This window comes from Tachyglossus aculeatus, chromosome 7 (genome assembly GCF_015852505.1).
Source record: "Tachyglossus aculeatus isolate mTacAcu1 chromosome 7, mTacAcu1.pri, whole genome shotgun sequence".
Classification (NCBI taxonomy): Eukaryota; Metazoa; Chordata; class Mammalia; order Monotremata; family Tachyglossidae; genus Tachyglossus; species Tachyglossus aculeatus.
This window is the reverse complement of record NC_052072.1, coordinates 8,620,636-8,642,817: the sequence shown is the minus strand read 5'-3', so window position 1 is coordinate 8,642,817 and position 22,182 is coordinate 8,620,636. Positions and strand designations below refer to the sequence as shown.

General features: G+C 45.6%; 1 protein-coding gene across 2 annotated transcripts in view; it reads right to left on the bottom strand.

Annotated features, from left to right (window-relative positions):
• LOC119930875 (cytochrome P450 20A1) overlaps nucleotides 1-22,182 on the bottom strand; it is a 56,956-nt gene that overhangs the window by 5,795 nt on the left and 28,979 nt on the right. For both annotated transcript variants that reach the window (XM_038749598.1, XM_038749599.1), the window contains 4 exons: nucleotides 15,563-15,730; nucleotides 9,311-9,389; nucleotides 8,522-8,637; nucleotides 6,402-6,456 (listed from right to left, as the gene is read on the bottom strand). In XM_038749598.1, the coding sequence (XP_038605526.1) occupies nucleotides 6,402-6,456; nucleotides 8,522-8,637; nucleotides 9,311-9,389; nucleotides 15,563-15,730 (418 nt within the window). The remainder of the gene's footprint in view (nucleotides 1-6,401; nucleotides 6,457-8,521; nucleotides 8,638-9,310; nucleotides 9,390-15,562; nucleotides 15,731-22,182) is intronic.

Genomic DNA, 22,182 nt, shown 5'->3' with positions numbered 1-22,182 from the left:
GTGGGGAAGAGAAATTTCTAAGCCTGCAAATTGGTGATTTTCCTTTTCCTAATGCAAAAGTTGAAATGTAGAAATTTTGGGCCGCTCCAAAATAAAACCCGGTTTTTCACACACAACAGAATGTATGGTGTTGTCGAATTGTTTACTGGACTTCTGGGATCTCAGGACATATGGAATAATAGGAATAGAACATGGCTGTGAACATACTGTTGCCAAAAAGAGATACTGCAATCTGGAATTCTTCTTCCTGGCAAACCAGGACCAAGCCTGCTGAATTCCAACATCTCTTGGATTTAGTGATAATGTTTTAAAAAAGACTGCAATATAACGGAGTTGATAGACAAGTTCCCTGCCCATAACAAGCATTAACACCTGATGAATGATGATGGTATTTTTTAAGCTCTTACTATGTGCCAGGCATTGTTCTAAGCACTAGGGTAGATACTAGGTAATCGGGTTGTCCCACATGGGGTTCACAATCTTAATCTCCAGGATTCACAGAGAAGTTAAGTGACTTGCCCAGGGTCAAAGAGCAGACAAGAGGTGGAGACAGGATTAGAACCCAGGTCCTTCTGACTCCAGGACCATGCTCTATCCACTACATCAAGTGGCTCCTTGAGTTTCTCAACCACTACATGAGTGCTTGTTCAGTGAGAAGGGCTTAATCGTAAGCGATTGAACAGGGTATGAGGTTTAAGAATGTTATTCATTTTTTATTTTTTAAAAAATTGCTGGCACTGAGACCAATCTTGCTCCCTGCCTCACTGGAGAAGTCAATCAATCATATTTATGGAGCACTTACTGTGTGCAGAGCACTATAGCAAGTGCTAGGGAGAGTATTCATTCATTCATTCATTCAATCGTATTTATTGAGTGCCTACTGTGTGCAGAGCACTGTACTAAGCGCTTGGAAAGTACAAGTTGGCGACATATAGAGACAGTCCCTACCCAACAGCGGGCTCACAGTCTAGAAGGGGGAGACAGACAACAAAACAAAACATATTAACAAAATAAAATTAATAGAATAGTAAATATGTACAGGTAAAATAAATTGAGTAATAAATACGTACAAACATATATACAGGTGCTGTGGAGAAGGGAAGGAGGTAAGGTGGGGGGGTTGGGGAGGGGGAGGAGGGGGAGAGGAAGGAGGGGGCTCTGTCTGAGAAGGCCTCCTGGAGGAGGTGAGCTCTCAGTAGGGCTCTGGAGGGAGGAAGACAGCTAGCTTGGCGGATGTGCGGAGGGAGGGCATTCCAGGCCAGGGGGAGGACGTGGGCCGGGGGTCGACGGCAGGACAGGCCAGAACGAGGCCCAGTGAGGAGGTGAGCAGCAGAGGAGTGAGGGTGCAGGCTGGGCTGGAGAAGGAAAGAAGGGAGGTGAGGTAGGAGGGGGCGAGGTGATGGACAGCCTTGAAGCCGAGAGTGAGGAGTTTTTGTCTGATGCATAGGTTGACTGGTAGCCATGGAGATTTTTGAGGAGGGGAGCAACATGCCCAGAGCATTACTGCACAAAGATGATCCGGGAAGCAGCGTGAAGTATAGATTGAAGTGGGGTGAGACAGGAGGACGGGAGATCAGAGAGGAGGCTGATGCAGTAATCCAGTAGGGACTGGATAAGAGATTGAACCAGCAGGGTAGCGGTTTGGATGGAGAGGAAAGGGCGGATCTTGGCAATGTTGTGGAGGTGAGACTGGCAGGTTTTGGTGACGGATTGGATGTGAGGGGTGAACGAGAGAGTGGAGTCGAGGATGACACCAAGGTTGCGGGCTCGTGAGGTGGGAAGGATGGTAGTGCCGTCAACAGTGATGGGAAAGTCAGGGAGAGGGCAGGGTTTGGGAGGGAAGATAAGGAGTTCAGTCTTGGACATATTGAGTTTTAGATGGCAGGCAGACATCCAGATGGAGATGTCTTTGAAGGCAGGAGGAGACCCGAGCCTGAAGGGAGGGAGAGAGAGCAGGGGCAGAGATGTAGATTTGGGTATCATCAGCGTAGAGATGATAGTTGAAGCCGTGGGAGCAAATAAGTTCACCAAGGGAGCGAGTGTAGATAGAGAACAGAAGGGGACCAAGAACTGACCCTTGAGGAACCCCTACAGTATGGGGATGGGAGGGGGAGGAGGAGCCTGCAAAAGAGACTGAGAATGACCGGCCGGAGAAGATAAGAGGAGAACCGGGAGAGAACAGAGTCCGTGAAGCCAAGTTTGGATAGTGTGTTGAGGAGAAGGGAGTGGTCCACAGTGTCGAAGGCAGCCGAGAGGTCGAGGAGGATTAGGATAGAATAGGAGACGTTGGATTTGGCAAGCAGGAGGTCATCGGTGACCTTTGAGAGGGCAGTTTCCGTGGAATGTAGGTGACGGAAGCCAGATTGGAGGGGGTCGAGGAGAGAGTTGGCATTGAGGAATTTGAGGCAGCAAATGTAGACGACTCATTCAAGGAGTTTGGAAAGGAATGGTAGGAGGGAGATAGGGTGATAACTAGAAAGAGAGGTGGGGTCAAGAGAGGGTTTTTTTAGGATGGGAGAGACGTGGGCATGTTTGAAGGCAGAGGGGAAGGAACCAGTGGAGAGTGAGCGGTTGAAGATGGAAGTTAAGGAGGGGAGAAGGGACGGAGCGAGAGATTTCATAAGATGAGAGGGAATGGGGTCAGAAGCACAGGTGGCCGGAGTAGCACTTGAGAAGAGGGAGGAGATCTCATCTGAGGATACTACTGGGAAGGATGGGAGAGTAGTGGAGAGGGTTGAGAGTTGAGAGCCAGGGGGTTGGAGAAGGGGGAGGAATGACTTTGGGGAGCTCAGCCCTGATGGATTTAATTTTATTAATGAAGTAAGAGGCCAGATCGCTGGGGGTGAGGGAAGGAGGAGGGGGAGGGAGAGGGGGCCTGAGAAGGGAGTTAAATATATGGAAGAGCTCACGGGGATGATAGGCATGGGTGTCAATAAGGCAGGAGAAATAGTTTTGTTTGGCAGAGGAGAGGGCAGAGCTAAGGCAGGAAAGGATAAACTTGAAGTGAACGAGGTTGGCATGGTGTTTAGACTTTCGCCAGCAGCATTCAGCAGCTCGAGCATAAGAGCGAAGGAAGCGGACAGTGGCAGTGATCCAGGGCTGTGGGTCAGTGGTACGAGAGCGGTGAAGGGAAAGGGGAGTGAGGGAGTCAAGCTGAGTAGAGAGGGTAGAGTTGAGAGCAGTAATCTGATCATCAAGATCAGGTAGAGAGGTGAGGTGGGGTGTGAGGCGCTCAGAAAGATGGTAGACATGTTCCCTGCTGTACAGTCTACCTGGATTCCTTTCTTCCTCACCTGCCGTGGAACATGCTACAAAGTGTCATAGTGCTTACTATGTGCAAAGCACTGTTCTAAGCGCTGGGGAGGTTACAAGGTGATCCGGTTGTCTCACGGGGGGCTCACAGTCTTCATCCCCATTTTCCAGATGAGGTAACTGAGGCCCAGAGAAGTGAAGTGACTTGCCCAAAGTCACACAGCTGGCAATTGGCGGAGCCGGGAATTGAACCCATGACCTCTGACTCCAGAGCCCGGACTCTTTCCACTGAGCCACACTGCTTCTCTATCTCAGGATATGCTGGGGGAGGGCCCACTGTCCTTTGGAGGAGAGGCCTGAGGAGGTGATCCTGCTAGAGGGAGGGCCACCATTACTCTATTCCCCTTCAACTAGCTTCTTAATGCACAGGGCCACCCAGGGAGGAGGGAATCAGGAGGGGACAGCCCCTCCTGTCTTCCAAGAGACACCTGGGGCTGCACCTCTGCTCCCTGAACTCTACACGGGACACCTGGACTCAATAATAATAATGATGGCATTTGTTAAGCTCTTACTATGTGCCAAGCACTGTTCTAAGCACTGGGGTAGATACAAGGTAATCAGGTTGTCCTATGTGGGGTTCACAGTCTTAATCCCCACTTTACAGATGAGGTAACTGAGGCACAGCGTGGGTCAGTGGAAAGAGCCCGGGCTTTGGAGTCAGAGGTGGTGGGTTCAAATCCCAGCTCCGCCAATTGTCAGCTGTGTGACTTTGGGCAAGTCACTTCACTTCTCTGTGCCTCAGTTACCTCATCTGTAAAATGGGGATTAAGACTGTAACCCCCCCGTGGGACAACCTGATCACCTTGTAACCTCCCCAGCACTTAGAACAGTGCTTTGCACATAGTAAGCACTTAACATATGCCATTATTATTACAAATAGCTTGCCCAAGATCACACAGCAGACAAGTGGCGGAGCCAGGATTAGAACCCTTGTCCTCTGACTCCCAAGACTTGGCTTTTTCCTCTAAGCCGCACTGCTTCTCTAATAGAAGAAGGGGCCACTTCTAATAATAATAATAATAACATGGACATTTGTTAAGCGCTTATTATGTGCCAGGCACTGTACTAAGCGCTGAGGTGGATACAAGCAAATCGGGATGGACACAGTCCCTGTCCCACATGGGGCTCACAGTCTCGATCCCCATTTTACAGATGAGGGAACTGAGGCACAGAAAAGTGACTTTCCCAAGTTCACATAGCAGACAAGTGGTGGAGCCGGAATTAGAACCCAGGTCCTTCTGACTCCAGCCGGGCTCTAGCTACTATGCCATGAGCCAACTCATTCACTGAGTCAGTACTGTGTCACCCACAATGGCAACAAGATGCTTGAGAGTCTCATGTGCTAACTGTCCTTTTGGATAGCCACCCCTGATATTTAAGTGTGCAAAGGGCTTAAAAGAGCAAAGAGGATCACTGGTGAGTTTTATCAAAACTTCACCCCAAACTAAAAGTAACAGAAGGATGTCATTCCTTCCTAGTCCCTACTTCCCCCTAGAAGAGCAGCTTTAAAGTTTTCAGTATGGAAAGCGACACTGTTACTGATTAACTAAACCTTCTAGAGACCTGTGAATAAAGTGCGCAGTTTTATCAATTAAAACACAAAATAAGTGGCTTGATGTGCAATTGAATAGGTCTTCTTCACTTGAAAGCACATTTTGGGGAAGTTTGGAAAAATTCCCTTAGGACAGCTAAGGCTTGGGAACAATCTTTTCCAGCTGAACAGATTTTCCATGGTTTCAAATACATAGCTCTATATTTCCCTTAGCTTTGGGGTGGGGATCATGGATTAATATATAGTATGAAAGAACTCTGTCGTGTGAAAAAGGGATGGAGAATTATGGCAGCAAATGGCTCCCTTTGGGAGAAAAAAATCCTCTCGAACTGAGGGGTTTGATTCGGCTTCACTGACAACTATCCTTTCCTGGTTCTCCTTTTATAATAATAATTCATTCATTCTTTCAATCCTTTTTATTGAGCGCTTACTGTGTGCAGAACACTGTACTAATACAATTACGGTATTTGTTAAGCGCTTAATGTATGCCAGTAAACTTTAAGCGCTGGGGTGGACACAACCTCATCGGATTGGACACAGTCCCTGGTCCACATCATCATCATCATCAATCACATTTATTGAGCACTTACTATGTGCAGAGCACTGGACTAAGCACTTGGAAAGTACAAATTGGCAAAATATAGAGACAGTCCCTACCCAACAGTGGGCTCATGGGGCTCACAGTCTCGATCCCCATTTTACAGATAAGGTAACTGAGGCCCAGAGAAGCTGAGTGACTTGCCCAAGGTCACAGGGCAGGCAAGTGGTGGATCTAGGATTCGAACCCATGACCAGGCCCATGCTCTATCCACTACGCCATGCTGCTTCTGTCCTCTGAGTGTTCGTTCTCAGTCTCTTTTGCAGGCTTCTCCTGCCTCCCACCCCGTAACTGTGGGGGGTCCATCAAGGCCCAGTTCTGGGTCCCCTTCTATTCTCCATCTACACCTTCTCCCTTGGGGAAACTCATTCGCTCCTACAGCTTCAACTATTCTCTGCCATTTCCCCTATCTGTAATTTATTTAAATGTCCGTCTCCCTCTCTGGTCTGTAAGCTCCTTGTGGACAGGGATTGGGTCTACCTACTCTGCTGCACGGTACTCTCCCGAGTGCTTAGTCCACAGCTCTGTACACAGTAAGCCCTCAATAAATACCTCTGATCGACTTGACTTCGAATCATGATATCTGTGGCCAATTAGTTCTTCTCCTTGGCAGAACTCAATAGTAGCAAGCTGGGATCAGAGTCATAATGAAAAGGAATTACAGGAATCTTCGTGGCTCAACAGGCCCAGTTGGTGGGATATTGGTAATACATCATTTTTTTGTGACTAACAAGAATGCCCTAACTGTGAAGCTGAACTTACATAAGGGCTCTTGATCAGCCTGCTGCTGCTGTCAAGGTGCCTAAGTGAATCATTTTTTCAAATTACAGTAACAGGGAGGAATATTGGGAAACAGGGAATTAAAGGAACAATCCTTCGCTTTCTAATACCTTTACCTATACGCGCTTGGAAAACAACAAGACAAACTCCATTACTTACAGTTGGCAGTTATTACACACCCTGCCAGGGAGAAAATCATACTGTCTTCTAGGACCTGGGAATGGAAATGAAGATGATTCAGAGATGGCATCAACTAGGGGCGGGGGGGCTAAGCGGGAGAATGCCCTCCTCCGGCTTGGAGACAGAGGGGTGAAACTTTGGGTCAGGATGGTGTGAATGTCCGACAGTCAATCAATCGTACTTACTGAGTGTTTATTGTGTGCAGATCATTTCATTCGATTGTATTTATTGTACGCTTACTGTGTGCAAAGCACTGAACTAAGTGCTTGCACTGTACTAAGTGCTTGTGCGAGTACAATAGAACAATATAACAGACACTTTCCTTGCCCACAGTGAGCTTACAGTTTAGAGGGGGAGACATACATTAATACTGAAAAAGCGAAATTGGGGGTATTTGTGGACGAGGGTATTGGTCTGTGGGGGTGTTTGTATCCCTTTGGGTGACTCAATGTGGGAATGCAACCGGTGTGGTGAAGGCTGCTTTTGCCTACCATCCCCTACCTGAGGGCAAGGCTGAGTAAATTCCACAAGATTTCACTACCGGTGGGAATGGTGATCGTTGTACACAGGGCACTTCACAGTAAACACTAAATAAATGCTTAGGATGATGACAAGGCTGAAATACACGCCTGAACTGGTGTCCAGGCCAAAATGGGGAGGATAGAGAGTGAGACCCTAAAAGGATGGGGATTCACAATGCTCCAAACAAATAACTTGGCGGTCTTCTAGCTTTAAATTTCTCAGATTCACTTCACCATTACAGAGTTCCTGGATTCCACTATACAAATGATGACAGTTTTCCTCCTGGAAAAAAGAGGGCAGTCATCTCTTGGGCTCTGGATTTTGGGGAGGGCTGGTGAGGTGGAATGAGGCAGCAAAAGGCTGAGAATGTGGCATTAGGGATTCCCGGTTCATGTGGACCCCTTCCAACTTATTTTCCTCACCTTTTCTTTTGCCCCTCTTTGTTTCATGTCTTTTCCTTTACTGCCTCTGCAGCTAGCTCCTCTCCTTTAGAGTGCTTTCTCAGGGCTAAACCCTCCCGGCCCCTCCCCTCAACTCTGCATGGCATTTATCTTGTCTCAGTTTGCTCACCGCTTTCTCTCTCCCACGCCGGTAAGGTTTGGTACCTCTCCAAGCTTTTAAATGCAGGTGTTTGTGGTGAAGGGAACTGAATAATCAGGGCAGTTCCTGCTGCTTTTCGATTCATTCATTCATTCAATCGTATTTATTGAACACTTACTGTGTGCAGAGCACTGTACTAAGCACTTGGGAAGTCCAAGTTGGCAACAGATAGAGACGGTCCCTACCCAACAACGGGCTCACAGTCTAGAAGGGGGAGACAGACAACAAAACAAAACATGTGGACAGGTGTCGGCTCATCTTGTGGTGTCATTTATATTAATGTCTGTCTCCCCCTCTAGACGATAAGCTCGTTGTGGGCCAACTCTGTTGTCCTCTCCCAAGCGCTTAGTACAGTGCTCGGGACACAGTAAGCACTCAATAAATCCAACTGATAAAGATGATGGTGGTGGTGTTTGTTTCAGTCTGTCCTCTGTCTTGGACGGTTTAAGATCGAGGGTCAGAGCTGCATTATGGACTATGGCTAATTTCTTTTTTTTAGCTTTATGAGTCAGCCCTGGGAGGGCAGAGTTACCAGAACTTGAGTTATAGAGAAGCAGCGTGGCTTAGTGGAGAGATACGGACTTGGGAGTCTGAGGACGTGGGTTCTAATCCTGGCTCCTTCACTTGTCTGCTGCGTGACCTTGGGCAAGCCACTTAACTCCTCTGTGACTCAATTACCTCAACTGGTAAATGCGGATTAAGACTGTGAGCCCCCCATGCGACAACCTGGTTACTTTGTTTCTACCTCAGAGCTTAGAACAGCGCTTGGCACATAGTAAGCACTTAACAGATACCAAAATAATAATAATGGAACCAGTTCTTGGAAGAGGCAGTGAGAACAGTAATGGGAAGGTCAGAATTGTCACCAGAGAGAGCCCATCCTGCATGCAGCACTGAGCAGCAGCTCCAAATTGAGGGGGCGGAGGGAAGGCCTCAGGATTTAACAGGGCGGCAACAGCAGAGTTGCTAACAATTACCTGCTTGTCATTTAAGTTCCCTTGTAATAAGGAGTCTACGAAGACGTGCTGGTTGAAGTTCCTTCCTCTTCGATCTTTTATGACTTTCTTTAAAACGGATTCCATATCCATTACAGCTTAAAAAAAATCCAAAGACATGATGCTGCGTTAGGATAATCAGTCTCTTGAAACTGGAGAAAATGTCGCTCATGTAATCAGAACGACGGGTATAATTTTTTTAATGGCATTTGTTAAGCACTTACTTTATGTCAGGCATTGTTCTAAAAGCTGGGGTAGAGACAAGGTAATCAGGTTGGACACCATCCTTGTCCCACATGGGGCTCAGAGTCTTAATCCTCATTTTAAAGATGAGGTAATGGAGGCACAAAGAAGTGAAGCGGCGTAGCTCAGTGGAAAGAGCCTGGGCTTTGGAGTCAGAGGTCATTGGTTCAAATCCCAGCTCCGCCACTTATCAGCTGTGTGATTTTGGGCAAGTCACTTAACTTCTCTGTGCCTCAGTTACCTCATCTGTAAAATGGGGATTAAGGACTGTGAGCCCCAGGTGGGACAACCTGATCACCTTGTAAATTCCCCAGCGCTTAGAACAGTGCTTTGCACACAGTAAGCGCTTAAAACAAATACCATCATTAGGATTAACGGGTGATAATAGAACGGGATTGTAATTAAATTCTCTTTTCTAGACTCTCCTGCTTTTCAAAGGGGATGGTATTAGTGTTCACATCACTGGGTTTGTGCAGTTATGCTAATTTGTTTTTGCTTTTTATATCCATTTCTGACAGCTAAACTTACCCTCTTCATACTGCTTTTTTCGGGTAGCACTTTTGTCAAGTGATCCATCCAAGAAACCCTTTCCAATTTCAGACCAAATCTGAAAGAGGGAGACAGAGAGAGGAGAGAGAGAGCAAGAGAGAGAGAAATGAACTTCATCACATGTTCTAGAGGCAACTCTTGAAAGCCATGTCTAACGCCGAGTTAAATGAGCTACGAAATGAGGAACATTTCCTCTTTGATGGTACTAAATAATTGAACTTTTTGTAGATGTAGAATTTACACTCTTAGAGACATGTTTTAGAGATGATAAGTCTATGTGTCAGGATTTGTGACTCTGAGTCAAGATGTTCCAAATCTGAGTCACTGGAAACAGAAAGTTTCCTAGTTAAATGATATTTCCAAAATCCGCTCCTCTCCGCCATCCAAATGGTCACCATGCTGGTCTGGGTGTTTATCACATTCCAGCTTGATTACCGAACCACCCTCCTTGCTGATCTCCTTGCCTCCAGTCCAGAATTCACCCTGGATCACCTTTCCAAAGTGTTCTTTTTTATGGCATTTGTTAAGCGCTTATTACGTGTCAGGCACTGTACTAAGTGCTGGGGTAGATACAAGCTACTCAGGTTGGACACAGTCCCTGATTATTGGACACAGAACTCACAGTCTTAATCCCTATTTTCCAGATGAGGTAACTGAGGCGCAGAGAATTTAAGTGACTTGCCAGAAGTCACACAGCAGACAAGTGGTGGAGCCAGGACTAGAATTCATTCATTCATTCAATCGTATTTATTGAGCGCTTACTGTGCACAAAGCACTGTACTAAGCGCTTGTCCAGGTCCTTCTGACTCCCAGAAGTTCTAATCCCAGCTCCGCCACTTGTCTACTGTGTGACTTTGGGCAAGTCAAATTACGAGTCTGTGCGTCAGTTCCCTCATCTGTGGAATGGGGATTAATTAAATCCTTCTCCTTCTTCAATGCTTGCAACAATGCTTGGCACATAGTAAGCGCTGAACAAATACCATTATTATTATTATTATTACAGCTTTATTACAGAAAGCTCTTGCTTTCTGTGTGACCCTGGGTAAGTCACTTAACTTCTCTGTGCCTCGGTTTCCTCAACTGTAAAATGGTGATACACTACCTGTTCTCCCTCCTACTAAGACTAGGAATCCCACACAGGACAGGGACTTTGCCCTAACCTGTACCCACCCCAGCACTTGGAACATCATCAATCGTATTTATTGTATTTATTGAGCGCTTACTATGTGCAGAGCACTGTGTTTAATACTTAGTAAACAGGAACAGTGTTTAATACTTAGTAAACTCTTAACAAATGCCATAAAACAAGGCAAACAATAACAGTAATAATAATGACAGTCATATTTGTTAAGTGCTTACTCTGTGCAGGCACTATACTAAGAGCTGGGGTAGATGCAAGATAATCAGGTTGGACACAGTCCCTTGTCCCCCCCCGGGGCTCACAGTCTCAATCCCCATTTTACAGATGAGGTCACTGAGGCACAGGGAAGTGAAGGGACTTGCCCAAGGTCACAGAGCAGACAAGTGGCAGAGCTGGGATTAGAACCCTGGTCCTGCTGACTCCCAGGGCTGTGCTCTATCCACTAGGCCAAGCTGTTTCTCATCATCATCATCATCATCATCATCATCAATCGTATTTATTGAGCGCTTACTGTGTGCAGAGCACTGTACTAAGCGCTTGGGAAGTACAAATTGGCAACATATAGAGACAGTCCCTACCCAACAGTGGGCTCACAGTCTAAAAGGGGGAGACAAAAACAAACATACTAACAAAATAAAATAAATAGAATAGATATGTACAAGTAAAATAAATAGAGTAATAAATATGTGCAAACATATATACATATATACAGGTGCTGGGGGGAAAGGAAGGAGGTAAGATGGGGGGATGGAGAGGGGGACGAGGGGGAGAGGAAGGAAGGGGCTCAGTCTGGGGCTCAATATACAAGAGTTGGTAGAAACGTTCCCTGTCCACAGCAAGCTTGAAGTCTAAGCTTCCAGTTACACCACTAAGCACTTGAGGACTCACAACATCCCACTACCCTTTATGAACCAATATTTATACACTATCACTTCCTCCCATCTGTAATTTATTTTAGTGTCAGCGTCCTCCATTAGATGGTAAACTCCTGCTGTACTGTACTCTAATTAGAACTGTGCTTTGAACAAATACCATCATTATTAATTCAGCACTTAGCACAGTAAATGCTTAATATCACTGATAGATTACTGTGCTGTCAAGAGCTTTGTAAAGTGCTCTGCCCACAGCAGCAGGTGCTCAATACATATTTTTGATTGACGCATTGATAGCCACACTGTTATCCAATACTGGTGGAGACAACACAGATGAATTAGAGCTACAGATAATCCTAAAGCTTCATTTTAGTCTACACACTGAAATCAGAGAAGGGAGAAGAGAACAAGCGCGGCTAGAGAAGTAGTGTAGCTCAGTGGAAAGAGCCCGGGCTTTGGAGTCGGAGGTCATGGGTTCAAATCCCGGCTCCGCCAACTGTCAGCTGTGTGACCTTGGGCAAGTCACTTAACTTCTCTGGGCCTCAGTTCCCTCATCTGTACAACGGGGATGAAGACTGTGAGCCCACGTGGGAGAACCTGATTACCTTGTATCTCCCCCAGCGCTTAGAACAGTGCTTGGCACATAGTAAGGGCTTAACAAATACCAACATTATTAAATCCGTAATAAGACTACATTGTGCTCTTGGAAAATGTTACAGTCCCTAATTCTTGAGCCAAAGCAAAGTAAGGTTGAGTGCCCATCGCTTGGGACACCCGAACTCACCCTCCTTTTTCCTGTCTTAAATCATTAGGACACTTTTCATAAAGATGTGGGGGGTCTGATCTAGATTAACCCTGGGTCTCTAGCAGCCTGTTTCTCCTTCCAAGCACTCAGTACAGTGTTGGGACAAAGTGGGTGTTCAATAAATGTTACTACTACTACAATAATAATGACGGCATTTATTAAGTGCTTACTATATGCAAAGCACTGTTCTAAGCACTGGGGAGGTTACAAGGTGATCAGGTTGTCCCATGGGGGGCTCACAGTCTTAATCCCCACTTTACCGATGACGGAACTGAGGCCCAGAGAAGTTAAGTGGCTTGCCCGAAGTCACACAGCTGACAATTGGCGGAGCCGGGATTTGAACCCATAACCTCTGACTCCAAAGCCTGTGGCTCTTTTGAGCCACGTTGCTTCTTGTGTAAGCAGCTATTACTACTACTACTACTGAAGGGCTGGGCAGCAGTGGAGCTAATTAGTTAATCAGGAAAGCAGGTGGCTTAATGGAAAGAGCCCAGGCTTGGGGGTCAGAAGATCTGGCTTCTAATCTCATTTCTGCCACTTGTCTGCTCTGTGACCTTGGGCAAGCAACAGTTTCTCTGTTCTTCAGTTTCTTCACCTGTAAAATGGAGATTAAATCCTACTCCCTCCTTCTTAGACTTTGTGTCCCATATGCCCAACCTGATTATATTGAATGCACCCCAGTGCTTAGTGTATTTTTTGGCATAATGTAAGCACTTAACTAATACTATTATTATTACTGCAAGGCTATAGTTGCGCCCCATACCTGAATCCAAGTTCACTGTGTCAAGCAACACTCCCTTGTGGGATGTACTTCTTTGGAGCCCCCAGAAAGTGAGTTATCAGACTCAGTTTACCATTAACCGCTTTGTTGATGAATCTGCTGCGAAAAACCTCTCCGTGTTGGGATTTTCAGGAACTCAGGAGTGTCCTGAGCTGAGGTGAGATGGGGCAGAAGGAGGAAGGGAGAGAGGGCAGGGAATGTGTCCGTTTATTGTTATATTGTACTCTCCCAAGCACTTAGTATGGTGCTTTGCTTCTAGAGTGCTTCTAGACTGTGAGCCCACTGTTGGGTAGGGGCCGTTGCCAACTTGTATTTCCCAAGCGCTTAGTACAGTGCTCTGTACACAGTAAGCGCTCAATAAATACGATTGATTGATTGATTGATTATCTTGGATGGTCACTTTGGGGTTGGAGATAGCCTGGAAATCGCTCTACATGCCACTCAGTGAGGCAAGTCCCAGCTCTCACTGGAAATGGGGGTTAGGAGTATTAAATGCTGGCAAATTGGCATCTTTTAAAGGCAGGCTTTTAGAACTTTAAGACTGTGATTTCAGCTTTTCCTATCAATCCATTTTACCTTCTCTAGTCAGAAGGGCCTGGGTTCTAACCCCAGCTCTGTTACTTGTCCGCTGAGTGACCCTGGGCAAGTCCCTTCACTTCTCTGGGCCTCAGTTACCTCATCTGTACAAAGCAGATTAAGACTGTGAGCCCCATGTGGGACAGGGACTGTGTTCAACCGGATTTCCTTGTATCTACCCCAGCGCTCAGAACAGTGCCTGGGACATAGTAAGCCTTTAACAAATAACATTACATAAACAGAATTAAAATAAATAATTAGCCACAATGGAAAATTGATTGCATTCTCCAGTCATGTAGTCCCCAAATGTAAATTCAGGTCCAGAAAGCAAGCTTACTGTTGGTACTGTCTTAGTTCGACTTTTGGATTACTCAACTGTTACATTTTTGGTAGTCTAGACTCATCTAGACTCATGAGAAATCGCTCCATTACGTAAAACTTCCTTTTTATGTTTTGAAATGCATTTATGCAGCGTAAATGGAGGAGATTCCCTATGTCAACATTTGTTCATTTTAAAAAGAATAAGGCAGTTTAGTTTCTATTTATGTGTCTATAAGCTTTATTCATCAGTGATATGTGTCATCATCATCAACAATGGTATTGAGTGTTTACTATGTACAGAACATTGTGCTACGCATTTGGGCTCAATGGAGCAGCGTGGCTCAATGGAAAGAGCACGGATTGGGAGTCAGAGGTTATGGGTTCAAATCCAGACTCCGCCAATCGTCAGCTGAGTGACTTTGGGCAAGTCACTTAACGTCTCTGTGCCTTAGTTACCTCATCTGGAAAATGGGGGTGAAGACCGTGAGCCCCACTTGGGACAATCTGATCACCGTGTATCCTCCCCAGCGCTTAGAACAGTGCTTTGCACATAGTAAGCGCTTAACATATGCCATCATTATTATTTGGGAGAGTTTGATGCAACAGAAATGACAGGCACGTCCCCTGCCCACTTACTGAAAACCTATTGAGTGCCTTTCTTTTCCTCCACTCCCTTCTGTGCTGTTCTGACTTGCTCCCTTTATTCAACCCCCATCCCTGCCCCACAGCACTTATGTACCTATCCGAAATTTATTTATTTCTATTAATATCTGTCTCCCCTTACAGACTGTAAGTTCACTGTGGACAGGGAATGTATATATTGCTCTCTCCCAACCACTTAGTCCAGTGCCCTACACACAGTAAGTGCTCAGTAAATACAAATGACTGACTACTGAGTACAGAGTATGTACTAAAGGCTTGAGCGAGTATAACAGCATAATCAAGTATCTGCCCCAGCACTTAGGACATTCATTCAATCGCATTTATTGAGCGCTTACTGTGTGCAGAGCACTGTACTAAACGCTTGGGAAGTACAAGTCGGCAACATATAGAGACGGTCCCTACCCAACAACGGGCTCACAGTCTAGAAGGGGGAGACAGACAACAAAACAAAACGTGTAAGTGCTTAATAAATACAATAATAAAAAGAATCAATTAATCGTATGTATTGAGCACTTACCTCTATGCAGAGCACTGTGCTAAGCGCTTGGGAGAGTACAGTACAACAGAATTAGCAGACACATTCCCTGCACTGGTAATAAAAATAACAGTACATCCCCTACCCTCAAGAAGCTTGCCACCTTTCCAAAACAAGTGACAGAAGATGGCTTTTGGATTCTCTACATCATCATTATTATCAATCATCAGTGGTATTTACTGAGCGCTTTCTGTGCACAGAGCACTGTAATAAGCACTAGGGAGAGTACATAATAATAATAATAATGATGGCATTTATTAAGTGCTATGTGCAAAGCACTGGGGAGGTTACAAGGTGATCACGTTGTCCCACGGGGGGTTCACAGTCCTAATCCCCGTTTTACAGATGAGGTAATTGAGGCACAGAGAAGTGAAGTGACTTGCCCAAAGTCACACAGCTGACAACTGGCAGAGCTGGGATTTGAACCCACAATCTCCGACTCCAAAGCCCGGGCTCTTTCCACTGAGCCACACTACTTCTCTAGCATAACAGGAACAGGACAAGAGAGTTGGTACACACCTTCTCCCCGTGACTTACCGCGTCGTGATTCTTGCGGAAACGAATGATTTCTTGATCATTTTCAAAGCTACCACCCATCGCTACTTGTGTGACGGACTTGATGGCGTAGCCCAGCATGTGTTGGCAGAGGGGCACGTGCTGAGATTCTGGGCAAGAGAGCCATTTTGCCAATAACTCTTCTGAAAGCTGAAAGATGAGAGAAAACCATAAACACTTCTGGGCTCATTTTGCTACATTTAACAATAATAATAACAACGATAATAATTGTGATATTTGTTAAGCACTTACTAGGTGCCAGGCACTGTATTTATTCATTCAGTCGTATTTATTGAGCGCTTACTGTGTGCAGAGCACTGTACTACGCGCTTGGGAAGCACAAGTCGGCAACGGGTAGAGACGGTCCCTACCCAACAACGGGCTCGCGGTTTAGAAGGGGGAGACAGACAAGCGAACAAAACGCTGTACTAAGCGCTGGGGTGGATACAAGAAAATCAGGTTGGACACAGTTCCTGTCCTATGTGGGGCTCAAAGTCTCCATCCCCATTTTACAGGTGAGGGAACTAAGGCACAGAGAAGTGAAGTGACCTGTCCAGACTCATACAGCAGACAAGTGGAGGAACCCACATCTATGTTGCCAACTTGTACTTCCCAAGCGCTTAGTACAGTGCTCTGCACACAGTAAGTGCTCAATAAATATGATTGATTGATTGATTTTGACTCCCACACTCGGGCTCTGTCTACTATGCTGTGAAATATAGTCACTGATTATGTAAGGTTGATGCCTGTGCTTCCTCACTCAGTTAAAAAAACATGTTTGGTTTCTGTTCAACCTTTGTCGTCTGAAGGATTAAAATTATACTTTGTGACAAATCGAATTCATGCCTTGCAGGGCCAAAAAAATCGAGTAGTCCTCTGAGTCAGTCCGGGAAGTTTTATGAAGAAATCATTAAATCCTTTCCCTGCGCGGGGTGGGGAAAATCAAGAAGTGAACGTCAAGAGAAAGAAGCAGACTGAGACAAAAGGAGGCCCACCTCAAAACACAAAGTGGCAGTATCACCCCAAGGTGAAAAAGACACAGTCACCACCTCCCCTCTGGTACAAATATCATTTAAAAAATAGTAATAATAGTGACGTTGGTGTGCCTGTTCAAGTGATCGTGAGTGCTTCTGAGTGAAATGGTGTGGATCGGCCCCATCCACACCATTTCACTCAGAACATTGACGATCACTTGAACAGGCACATCAACATCATTATTATTACTATTTTTTAAATGATATTTGTTAAAACGCTTACTACGCGCTAGGCACTTTACTAAGCTCTGGGGTAGATACAAGGTAATCAGATTGGACACGGTCTAGGTCGCGCATGGGGCTCAGTTTTAATTCCCATTTTACAGATGAGAAAATTGAGACACAGACAAACTAAGAGACTTGACCAAGGTCACGCAGCAGAACAGAGATTAGAACGAGGTCCTTCTGACTCCCAGCCTATGTTCTAGCCACCAGACCATGCTGCTTCTCATTGTCATATTAAGACTGGGAGCCCCACATTGGACAACCTGACTACCCTGTACCTACTCCAGGGCTTAGAACAGTGTATAGCACATATTAAGCGCTCAGTGGAAGAGCCCGGGCTTTGGAGTCAGAGGTCATGGGTTCAAATCCCGGCTCCGCCAATTGTCAGCTGTGTGACTTTGGGCAAGTCACTTCACTTCTCTGGGCCTTAGTAACCTCATCTGTAAAATGGGGTTTAAAACTGTGAGCCCCCTGTGGGACAATCTGATCACCTTGTAACCTCCCCAGCGCTTAGAACAGTGCTTTGCACATAGTAAGCGCTTAATAAATGCCATAAAAAAACAAATTCCATCATCATCATCATTTAACTTCTCTGTGCCTCAGTTACCTCATCTGTAAAATGGGGATTAAAACTGTGAGCCCCCTGTGGGACAACCTGATCATCTTGCACCCTCCCCAGCGCTTAGAACAGTGCTTTGCACATAATAAGCGCTTAATAAATGCCATAAAAAAACAAATTCCATCATCATTATCATCATCACTTAACTTCTCTGTGCCTCAGTTACCTCATCTGTAAAATGGGGATTAAAACTGTGAGCCCCCTGTGGGACAACCTGATCACCTTGTAACCTCCCCAGCGCTTAGAACAGTGCTTTGCACATAGTCAGCGCTTAATAAATGACATTATTATTATTATTATCATCACATGAGAAGCATCATGGCATAGTGGATAGAGCCGGGGCCTGGACGTCAGCAAGGTCCTGGGTTCTAATTCCGGCTGCACCACTTGTCTGCTGCGTAATCTTGGGCAAGTCACTTCACTTTTCTATGCCTCAGTTACCTCATCTGCAAAATGGAGACTGAGACTGTGAGCCCCATGTGGGACAGGGACTGTGTTCAACCAGATTTGCTTGTATCCACCCCAGGGCTTAGTACAGTGCCTGGCACAAAGAAAGCGCTTAAAAATAGTATAATTCTTATTATTTTCAGAAACACGGATATCAATCATCAACCAAATTTAATGAGCTCTTACTGTGTGCAGAGCACTGTAACTAAGTGCTTGGGAGAACACAATACAACAGAGTCAGGGCTCACCTTCCCTGTTCACAATGACCTTACACTCTGGGGGCGGGGGGGGAGACATGAATATAAATAAATAATTCACACTATTAGTCATAATCAATCAATCAATTGTATTTATTGCGCTTGGGAAGAACAAGCTGGCAACATATAGAGACAGTCCCTACCCAACAGTGGGCTCACAGTCTAGAAGAGGGAGACAGAGAACAAAACCAAACATAAAAAAAAAAAAATAGAGTAGATAGGTACAAGTAAAATAGAGTAATAAATATGTACAAACATATATACATATATCCAGGTGCTGTGGGGAAGGGAAGGAGGTAAGATGGTGGGGGATGTAGATGGGGACAAGGGGGAGAAGAAGGAAGGGGCTCAGTCTGGGAAGGCCTCCTGGAGGAGATAAGCTTTCAGTAGGACCTTGAAGGGAGGACGAGAGCGAGAGGAGGGCACATGGAAGCTGAGGGAAATGGGGAAGCAATTTTAAAATCTGTGATGACGGGGAAAAGAGGGGCTAACTGAAGATGCCGGGGGATGAGGTGGTAGTGAGGTTGGGGGGCAAGAGGGGTTACCTGATCACAAAGTGGAGTCAATGGTGGGGGTTGATGAGTTCGTAACTCTATTTTGTCCTTCTAGAATCGCATCCAGTATACTATCAATCAATCGTATTTATTGAGCGCTGTGTGCAGAGCACTGTACTGCCTGGGAAGTACAAATTGGCAACATATAGAGACAGTCCCTACCCAACAGTAGGCTCACAGTCTAAAAGGGGGAGACAAAACCAAACATACTAACAAAATAAAATAGAATAGATATGTACAAGTAAAATAAATAAATAAATAGAGTAATAAATATGTACAAACATATATACATATATACAGGTACTGTGGGGAAGGGAAGGAGGTAAGATGAGGGGATGGAGAGGGGGACGAGGGGGGGAGGAAGGAAGGGGCTCAGTCTGGGAAGGCCTCCTGGAGGAGGTGAGCTCTCAGTAGGGCCTTGAAGGGAGGAAGAGAGCTAGCTTGGCGGATGGGCAGAGGGAGGGCATTCCAGTCTACTAGTCTACTAGGTATAGACTAGGGATATACTAGGTCGCCGCTGACCTCTCGCCCACGTCCTGCCTCTGGCCTGGAACGCCCTCCCTCCTCTAATCTGAAGGACAATGACTCTCCCCCACGTTAAAGCCTTATTGAAGGCACATCACCTCCAAGAAGCCTTCTCTGACTAAGCCCTCCTTCATCTTCTTCTAATCCCTTCCACGTCACCCTGACTTGCTCCCTATATTCATCCCCCACTCCCAGCACCACAGCACTTCATATCTGTCATTTATGTATATATTTTAATGTCCGTCTCCCCCTCTAGACTGTAATCTCGTTGCGGGCAGGGAATGTGTCTGCTTATTGTTCTATTGTACTCTCCCAAGTGCTTAGTATGGTGCTCTGCACACAGTAAGCCCTCAATATATACCACTGACTGACTCTCTGACATAACCTGACGATTAATTTTTAATGCTCTTCTTGGAGATACTCTGAATTGTTTGGCATTCCTGATTGATACTGCACATTATATTAATGATGTGAAGGAAGTCAACAATGATCCAAAATCTTTTCTGTAGATAGTGACTGATATGGATGATTTTTGTCTTTGACCTTCCTCATTCTGAAGCATAGCTACCACTTTTCTGTCCCACCACTCAGCTGTAGGAGAACCTTTTTGTATTTTATCTCGGGCTGCATGGCATTTCATTATCTAAAAGTGTTCAGAATCGAGATTTCCTAGCACATTGCCTCTTTCAACTTATTTCTGAAAACGTTAAATAAAACCAGTTCTAGCCCCCATCCAGAGAAGCAGCCGTTTATTCCTGCTCTTTACTTCCTATTAGCCAGTTTTCTATCCATGATAGAACATTCCCTCCAATCTCACAGACACTGAAAAATCCCTAATTACGTCTCCTGGTTCCCTCTATCCGATGGTTTTGAACACCTCAAAAATATGTAGCAGAATAGCGAGGCAAGATTTTCCCTTACCATATTGTCTTTTCTCCCACATATAGTGCTTTTTTAAGGCTGACTGCTCCTAAACTAAAACTTGCAGGCATATGTGGGACACTCCAGTGAATAGCTCCCAAAATTCCCTAGGGAAGACTTTTAATAGATGGGATTCCCATTCGTTCTCCAGAATAGTGGCCATTTGCACTTTCTTGGTAACAGGTAGATGCCACGAGTCCTGGGAATTATTTATATCTCACTTACCACCTGCTACATCCTGCGCAGGGACCACAGCTGGGGGAAAGTGAGAGAATCTCTCTAACATTTTCCTCCAAAAAGGCCCAATATAGTCTAATCTAAACTCATTTTCCTTGAAAGTGCCATCTGATTGCCTCTGAACCCCCAAACTTCCCATGTCCTGGTGTCAACTTCTTCTTGGAGGCTGTATCTATCAGGGTCCCCTACCATCCCACTCTCACTGGCCTCCCCTGCTTTTTATTTAAAAACCACTCCGTCACTTGTTTCATTTTGAGCCAACAGCCTAGTGGCACTGTTTTTTCTTTTTAATGGTATTTGCTAAATGCTTACTATGTGCTAGGCTCTGTACTAAGTGCAGGGGTAGATACAAGCTAATGAGTTGGGACACAGTCCAAATCCTACTTGGGGCTCACAGCCTTAAATCTCCATTTTACAGCTAAGGAAACTGAAGCACAGAGAAGTGCACAGCAGATAAGTGGTACAGCCGGGATTAGAACACAGGTCATCTGACTCCCAGGACTGCGCTCTATCCACCAGGCAATGCTGCTTCCCCAGTTCAAGTGGAACTCGTCGTGAGCAGGGAATATACCTGCCAACTCTGTTGTACTGCGCTTATCCAAGCGTTTAGTACAGTGCTCAGCAGATAGTACTACCATTGATGATGGATAAGTGGAACCTAACATTTCTATACAGGTGTCACCTGTCTCAAAACCCCCACCGGTTTCTAATACCTAGGCTTCCTTTCCATATTTTATTTTCAGCCACATGTTGAGATTCTGTAACTCTGTCTTTCAGGTCCTCAGAGCATTTCAGAACATGCTACCAAGGAGGTCCCATACCTTAAACTCCTGCCTAGCTACTAGGGAAGCAGCGAAGCAGCGCTGCTCAGTGGAAAGAGCCTGGGCTTTGGAGTCAGAGGTCATCGGTTCAAATCTCGGCTCTGCCACTTGTCAGCTGCGTGACCTCGGGCAAGTCACTTAACTTCTCTGGGCCTCAGTTACCTCATCTGGAAAATGGGGACTAAGACTGTGAGCCCCCCGTGGGACAACCTGATCACCTTGTAAACTCTCCAGTGCTTAGAACAGTGCTTTGTACATAGTAAGGGCTTAATAAATGCCATTATTATTATTACTAAATCGGGCCTCTGCGGAATTCCCTGATAAATTTTTCCAAATCAACGGTATTAATAGGCGCTCAAATCTCCAGTTTCTTCCTGTTCCCTGTAATCCCCGGAGCACATCTGTGTGATTCACAACATCTGTACCAGGCAGCCAAGTCACCATATAATTTTCTCAGATGCCACAAGTCCAGCTATATACATACATAACGATTAACTTTCCTAACACCCCAGCCTGCTTTTGTCTCCTGCCCGAAACTCCTTCTTAAATGTAAAGCCTATGACATCAGTAGGATGAGGACAATCTCTTAACAGTTCATTTCCCTGGCTAGATTCCCTCCCTCGGATCCATCCACACACTTTCCCCCAAATATCCCACCTAGCCAGCCACCCACTGTCTCTCCCCTCAGCCGGCCTCACACTCTTTCTCCATCACACACACGTTCTCGCTCTCCTCCCACGCCCGCAACTTCTCTCTTCCTCAATATAACTGCCTCACGCATACCTACTCCTAGGAACATTTGCTCTGACCAAGGAAATCAATGTTAGGCACTACCTGGTAGGGGATAGAAAAATCAATCAGTCAGCGGATTCATTGAGCGCTGACTGTGCAGAGCACTGTACTAAGCACTTTGGAGTACGAGTTGTAGATATGATCCCTGAGCTCAAGGAGCTTACAGATTT